At 42.1% G+C, this 7,756-nt stretch overlaps 1 protein-coding gene across 4 annotated transcripts in view; it reads left to right on the top strand.

Annotated features, from left to right (window-relative positions):
- LARP4 (La ribonucleoprotein 4) overlaps window positions 1-6,249 on the top strand; it is a 53,935-nt gene extending 47,686 nt beyond the window's left edge. For all 4 annotated transcript variants that reach the window (XM_056855889.1, XM_056855897.1, XM_056855904.1 and 1 more), the window contains 6 exons: window positions 1,334-1,558; window positions 1,912-1,960; window positions 2,513-2,671; window positions 4,166-4,284; window positions 5,456-5,621; window positions 5,843-6,249. In XM_056855889.1, coding sequence (XP_056711867.1) covers window positions 1,334-1,558; window positions 1,912-1,960; window positions 2,513-2,671; window positions 4,166-4,284; window positions 5,456-5,621; window positions 5,843-6,184 — 1,060 coding nt within the window. In that variant the 3' untranslated portion in view covers window positions 6,185-6,249. The remainder of the gene's footprint in view (window positions 1-1,333; window positions 1,559-1,911; window positions 1,961-2,512; window positions 2,672-4,165; window positions 4,285-5,455; window positions 5,622-5,842) is intronic.
- The last annotated feature ends 1,507 nt before the right edge of the window (window positions 6,250-7,756 follow it).

The following is a 7,756-nucleotide window of genomic DNA, read 5'->3' on the forward strand; positions in this document are numbered from 1 at the left end:
AGAGGGGGCTTATGCAAGCAGGGAAAGCTGCCATTTGGGTAGTCCATTGCTACTGCAAATGTCTGTGCATTCACAGCAGCAATGAAAGCTACATGGAATATCATCTCAGTGTGGAAGCAGAGTTGGTCCCCACATTTTTCTTCAACCAATAATTTGTCAACAGGAGATGTAGGTCTTAAAGCATTCACTGTTCTCTTTGTAGTTGGCCTAAGATAGTGGTTCTCAATCTTTTTGCAAAGGATCCCTTTTTAACACCAAAAAATAATGAGGACCCCCACATGATGGCAGTTATAGTACCGTGTTTCCCCGAAAATAAGACACTGTCTTATATTTATTTTTCCTCAAGAAGACACACTATGGCTTATTTTCAGGGGATGTCTTATTCTGAGGGAATCAGAACTGTCCTCCCTCTCGGCTCCCGTTCTCCCCTTACCACCCCCTTCCGGTCCCGCCCCCAGAGGCCCAGGCGCGCTGGTTGCCGGGCCTTTGAAGTGGCCGCGGGAGACTGCATCTGCTCAGCTGGGCTCCTCCTGTCTTCCCCGCCCCCAGAGGCCCGGGCGCGCTGGTTGCAGAGCCTTTGAAGCAGCTGCGGGAGACCGCCTCTGCTGAGCTGGGCTCCTCCTGGTCTTTTCCACCCCAGCCCCGGGCGCGTGGTTGCCAGGCCTTTGAAGCAGCCGCGGGAGACTGCATCTGCTCAGCTGGGCTCCTCCTGGTCTTCTCCACACCAGCCCCGGGGTGCCTTATTTTCGGGGTATGGCTTATGTTAAGCAAATGCTTAGAAATGCTGCTACGGCTTATTTTATGGGTATGTCTTATTTTCGGGGAAACACGGTACCAGTGTCTTTGCAATAACTCCAGGGGTCTCGAGGAACCACTGGTCTACAAAAGACATGAGGACTTTTGTGAACCAACATCATATGTAATAAATAGAGAGCTGAAACTTTTCCTGTTGATGCAGAATAAGTTAATCACAACACTTTGGTTTCAAACTTACTTTGAGCTGCTTTGACAAAGTTTTTATTAGTACATGCAACAAACTCATTTGTGCCAATAAATACTTTGTCTAAATTCACCAAGGAGCACATGGTCTTCTGCCAGTGCATCTGCCAAAAACTACAGAATATTGCAAAATATAATATTGCCAAAAACTACCCATGAAAGTTGTAGATAATCACCACCATATCATTCCTACCCCCTTCCTATAAGGTACATCCTGCTCAAACCATCTTTCAGTATTGCCAGGTAATACTATGTGAGCATAATTAGAAGCTTTTGCATTTTTTCTGCTTTTTTAATATTGATGATAGAAACTTATGTTTTTTCATATATCCAGCATGAAGCCTCCTTTTCGGTTGTCAAGTAGCTCTGAACACGCTGCAGAAGCAACATCTGCTGTCAGTGTGGTGTCAGGGGATGGACAGCTGCACAGAACCACCTCAAGGAACTTTCAGACAGAACGGCAAGCAAATACACTATCGGGACTTCAAGAGCAAAGCTATTTATCGAAGGATTCTCCCATCTCTCAGATAGAGCAAAATGGAGACTATGGCAGAGGCAGGTAAGGGATTCAGGCCCTCACAGCCCTTACCTTGAGTTATATGATTTGATCTTTCTTGCCTGGTATTGTCTACTCTGGCTGGCATCAGTCTTTTGGGGTGTCTGGCAGAAGTCCTTCCCAGCCTTGCTGCCTCTAGTTCCTTTTTTGCTAGAGATGCCAGGGATTCAACCTAGAGACTTTGCATGCCAAGCATGAGCACTAGCACTGAGCTTACAGCTCTTCTCTAAAGCATGGCAAAGCCTGATAAAAAATCTGGAAGAAGATAAGAAGTAGACATTTAATCACAGCAATAAAATCAGGCAGCATAGCAATATGTTGAATGCTCACTGAAGCGCCACTTTGCTGCTTTGCAGGAGGACTGTTTTCAGAGGTCGGAGGAGACGAGACGATGACAGACTTTCAGTGAGTATCTCATGGTTTTACTGCAAGGAGTAATTGGACTCATTGGACTCATGGTATTTGGTCCAAAGAAGGATCTATTGTTTCCCAAGACAATGCCTTGGGACGTCAACCCTTTGTGCTGGCCTACTGAATTTTTTTTTTGTTTCCTGCTACTGATGTTGTTTTTGTGTTATGGATAAAGTTAATTGATTTGAATCCAGAACTTGGGTTTTTTGCTGGTGAAAGGTGATGGCACCATTTTTGCCAATTCCCGCCTCCTACTGCAAGCAGCACTGCTTGAAGGGGTCCTCTGATCTGAGGGGGCAGCAGAAGTGGGAAGATGTGAGTGGAGTTCTGTTGACCATACTGTAGATCCAGTTAAAGTCTACTGGAGCCTAATTGTATTAATTTTGATAGCATTTATTTATTTTAACATTATGCTGCATTTGTGTGGCTTGCTGCATGAAAGAAGAAAAGGAAATTGACCAGTCTGTGTATCAAGGGGAAGCTTATGGATTCATAGGAGCAAGGTGTATATTGTTTCTGTAAAGTATGTTATCTCTTCTCTTCTAGCGACCCCAGCCTTCAATTGAAACCAAGACTTTGACACCAAAGTTTGACTTGCTAGCCTCAAATTTCCCTCCCTTGCCTGGTAGCATGGTAAAAACTCAAGAGGACCCAGTTTTGGAGAGTAGGATGTCAGTTATTGTTAAAGGAATAAGCAAAGAAAAGGTATGTACTATGAGTGTTTGCCTTTTGCTTTCTAGACTGCTGCAAAATTAAGAGTTATGTCTTTAAAAAATAGTATTATGCAGGACAGAAATGTGTAGGTCTCTTGAAGCTTCCACAATCTGAAACCTGTGATGGGGGACTTAGCTCCAAAATGAGCAACTATATATGCATTTCACTTCTGTTCTTGGGCATTCAGATGATCAAAATAAGATAGTTAAAAGAACCATCTTTCTGTTTTATTTATTTTTATTTTATTTATTTATTCTACGATTTATAGCCCGCCCTGGCGAAGCCCAGGCTCAGGGTTAAACATCATTTAAAATACATCAAAATATCAACAATAAAATTAATAATAATGTCTAAAATTAAACAGTAAAACCCCAATTAAAAGCCTTAAAACTCCAGATGGTGCCTAATTCAACTGTTGTAGAGTAAACTAACCAAAGCAAAAAGGAAGGGTGGTCAGAAGCCTTTTGAGAAAGTTAGCCAGTTGTGCTGTATTTTATATACAATGACATGACTTAAATATATAGCACAATCGAGCCCTTCTGTCCATATGGTGGGGAGTGCAGCAGCATCTTGGGCCCTTTTCAGTAAAGCCTGTAGTAAGGAAGGTACGGGGTGAGGGATTGAACATACCTTTTCTTTCCTTTATCCCTTAGAAGCTCCTTGATTCATTGATCTTGAGCAGCATAATTTTAAATCTAATGTTTGAGGGATATGAGGACTGAAATAAATCTTGCCACTGACAATGTAGCCTTGGGATCCCTGTCGCTTAATAAAAAAGGCATTATGTCAGACACAGAGGCATTAGATTTATATGTTAAAAGGGGAGAGATATAACGGGATCTAAGTTCCTCATGAAAGTAGCATTCCAAAAGGGCATGAGCTAATGAATCAATAGAGCCAGAAGAGCAAGGACAGGTTCTGTCTGAGTACAGTATATTCAAAATTCTGTCTTGCATAACCATAGAGGGGTTAGCATTCAGTCTAGCTAAACAGATTGAACATACCAGTCTGTGTATGAGCTACAATAGAAGGAAGAATTGGCCAGAACCCCTGATCTGGGACCAGCAGTGAGACACACGATGCTCCTAATTGCTTTATTTATTTTTATTTACTTTTTAATTTACATTATTTATAGTCCTCCTGTGTAATCCACCTTTCTCACTTGGACTCAAGGCGAATTACATGGGTACAGTATTCTAATAGGGAACTTGGACTCCTGAATGCCCAGGTGGGGAGTTCTTTGACCAAAGTCAGAATGGGATAACCTTAATGCAGCAGTTATACTTCTGCATTGAGTCAGAGCAGTTGTGTTACGGCTGTTTTTATAAGCTTGTGGCGACACAGTGTAATCCATCTTCACGTACTCCTGTTGATTAGAACTTCCCTACTAAAATGCCTCTCCTGTGTCTTTAGTGACTTGTGGAAGCCATAGTTTAAAGTCTGTCTTGTTGTATAACTTTGGGTTTTGTGTTTTATTCTCTTTAGGAAAACAAAGAGTTGACCAATAGTTGTCCAGCATCTACTCAGGAAGAGCAGGGCCAAAACCCTGTTCAACCTGCCATGAGCGCCAGTTCTCTTTGTAGGATTGATGTTCCTGGATTAAGGTAATTGAGGGAGGTGGGGGCTTCTGGTTTCAAGTACCTCTTGGAACTGGCCGTTGTATTGCAAAAGAAGAGCAAAGTACAGTCAGTAAAAACAAAAAATCAGTGAAATAGCAAATTTAAAACAGAACATGCTGATAACCAGTTAAAAGACAACACACCAACTAGAATTGGTAATAGACGTTAGAAATTCTCACTCTGAGGAGGAGGGCATCTGGAGAGACAGGTGATTCCCCTTCCTGTAGTCAGGGTAGGCAGGATCAACTTTCACTTCCTTTCCTACCCGTAATTGCCCCTCTCTCTTCAGTTTTCCTCCTGCCTCACACAGGGGAAGGCAGCACCTATGGTTGCTCCAGAGAAGCAACCCCACGAGGAGGCAGAGTCCTCACCATTCTTACCAGCCTAAGGGTCGTTCGAGAGGAGCCAAGCAGGGGCTTTAAACAGCAGAGAGCCTTTTAGCCTGCAAGCCTCCCTGCAAGAAGTAGATGAGGAATGGCCAGAGCTGAGACTGGAGCCAATGGGTTCCTCGCTCCCGAAGACCTAAGAGTGCCTTACCTCATCTCCCTTGGCTGAAGGGAGTGCTTTTTGTAAGAAGTACTTGCAGATGCTGTTGTCTGTTCACGTGTCTGGTAACAGCATGGTTTATTTCCTTTGGGATAAAGCCATAGTAGTGTTTTAATCAGAATCCTCAAATTTGATCAAGCCTCTTGTTGTATCTGCCTGGTACACCACATGTGCTCCTGAACTAGGGCAGCCAACCTTCAGGCTGTAACCTGCTGGGATTACAACTGATCTCCAGGTGACAAAGATCAGTTAACCTGGAGAAAATGGCTGCTTTGAAAGGTGGACTCTATGGCATTATGCCCCACAGAAGTCCCTCTCCTTCCCAAACCCCACCCTCCTTAGGCTCCACCCCCAAAATCTCCAGGTATTTTTCAACTCAGAACTGGCAACCCTACCCTGAACCCAAGAGCAAGTAGATTATATGGGAGGAACTGGGCTGCATACATGGATTGTTATCTTTAAGGTCTCAGACTTATGGAGACAAATATTGCAACAGCTTTACTCATAATAACTAGGGCCTGACAATAAAATAATTGTTTTTGGAACTTGTGAAAAAGTTCATCTGTTTTCCCAGTAGGATGTAATACCAAATTCTCATTGTGTTTACTAGTGCCACTCATCCAGATAACAAGCTAGAAGTCCATTTGCAGAAAGAGGCTGCAAGCCAGACTTCTCCACCCTCATCTGTATCTCCCATCAGTGCGGTAAAGCCACCCAGGACAAATGCCACTTTATCCATAACCAATGCAAACACAATGCCTACTGTGACAGTACAGGTGGGTTTCTCCTTTCAAAGATTATGTGACGTTTTAAGTATACTAGCTTCCAAGTAGTGCTATGGGAGGACTTGGAAGCATAGGGGTTCACTTGGAATTTATGTGGTTTCCTAGGTGGGTAGTTAAGAGAACAGGGCTATTCTGTGCAAGGCTAATCTGTAGAATAGTGTTCTTATTTTGTGTGTCTGTGCATTAAAATAATTCTCTTTTGGCACCCAAAGGAACCCCGCAAGCTCAGTTATGCTGAAGTCTGCCAGAAACCCCCAAAAGAGCCAGCTCCTGTTCCTGTTCAGCCACTTAGGGAGCTGCGTACCAATGTTGCTTCCCCTGCCAAAGCAGAAGATAATGGCACCCATGAAAAGGCAGGAGAGAAGGCCTGTGAAAAACCTGAAGGGCGGGTGAAAGACTTTGCTGTCTTCAGAGGCACTGGGCCTCCAAAGGGAGCTGCAGGAAAAATCAGGGAACAGAGACGTCAGTGTGGACGTAGGTCTTCTCCTCAGGGAGCACCTCGGCGTGTCGGCAAGGAACAATATGTGCCACCACGATCACCAAAGGAAAACTGATCAAACTTTTTATTTAATCAGAACTATGGACTAAAGAGCAATGGAGGCAAAACTGGTCAGCTGTGAGAAAAGAAATATGGGAAAAGTGGACACTAGATTCAAGAGCACAGAGTTTGCAGTGAGAGAAAGAGAGAGAGAGCTTGAAGGGGTCCCAATATTCATCTCTAACTGATATAAAATGCTGGATGAATTGAATCAATATAAATATGTGATAAAGATTATAATTTTTGTAATTTTTTTGTGTTTAATTTGCAGCAGGATTCCTGCCTGAAATAGATTCTGGGGATATGAATTAGTTTGTTGAAAATGAGGAACAAATACACACGTTAGCATTTTCCTCAAATGTAGAAAGAGGGGCAAAATAATATTTTTGGGGGGGGGGAAGTGTTTCTGTAAAAGTTATAAATTACTTTTAAAAATCTATTTAATGAATGGCTTGTAGGATGATGTGTATGCCATAATGGCCTTGCATTACAAATCAGCCCCGAAACTGACATGCTTGGTCAGCGTGAATGAGTGTAGCCACATACTTGTTTTGTCATGATTTAGTCACTGATAATAACTGAATGTACTACTGTAGTATTTTGTGTTTGGAAATGTAGTCTTTGCTCTTACTAATTTTGGTCGACTTTTAAAAACTATATGATTTTACTTTTGAGTATACAGACGGCAAGATTAGTAAACAGAAATAGCGAGCAAGGTTTTAATTTGATCTTGCTTTTTTTCTAATTAGGGGCTGAATTGTCTCCCCCACCCCCAATGCTTTAGTGTTTTCCCTCAACTTTATGACAGAATTATGCACATCTAGCTGGAATGAATGTTCCAGTACTGATGCAGGTCTGATAAGGAAAGGTGAAAACTGCACAGTAAATATTCTCTTGGTACCACATTTAATGAACCTGGACTTTTAACTCTTGAATACGCTATAGAAGTGTGGCAAATCTACTTGAGGCCTGAGTTTATCAAACCTAGACTGACCTCTGCAGAGTGGCTTGCATTGGCGTACTGAAAAAGCTCTTTTTGCTCAAAGGCACTTCATACTATACTGGAAATCAGGTTTTCTTTAGCGGGGAGATTTTTTTCAAACAGCAAATTTAGTAACTTGTAGGTTTCCCTAATTACTGGAATTGATAACTGTGAAAATGGTTAGGTTACTTTGGAGAACATTGGAGAAGACTTTTACATAGCTTTTGTGTTATTGAGATTAACAACATTATTGTCTAACAAGCAATCTGGTTTACAAACTGGTAACTAGTTGGTAAGAGACGGAATAGGAGAAGATCAGCATGTTAATCTGCCAAAATTCACATGCTAGGGTTCAAGGTTCTGTATTAAAGTGTATGGGCAAAGTGGCTTGCAACAGTATGTCTATTTCCTCAGTTAATAGCAAGTATACAAATCTAAAGTAGTTAATTGTGAACACTGGATAACTCCACTGCGCGAGATACCACCAAACATCTTATTTGTATATGCTAGTGATGACTTTAAAATGTCAGTGGCAGATAAATAACTGTGAAAATGTTCATCTTCTGATTTCTTAGCCAGATAATCCTTGGCAATTTCTTACTCAGT

This window comes from Euleptes europaea, chromosome 1, assembly GCF_029931775.1.
Source record: "Euleptes europaea isolate rEulEur1 chromosome 1, rEulEur1.hap1, whole genome shotgun sequence".
Classification (NCBI taxonomy): domain Eukaryota; kingdom Metazoa; phylum Chordata; class Lepidosauria; order Squamata; family Sphaerodactylidae; genus Euleptes; species Euleptes europaea.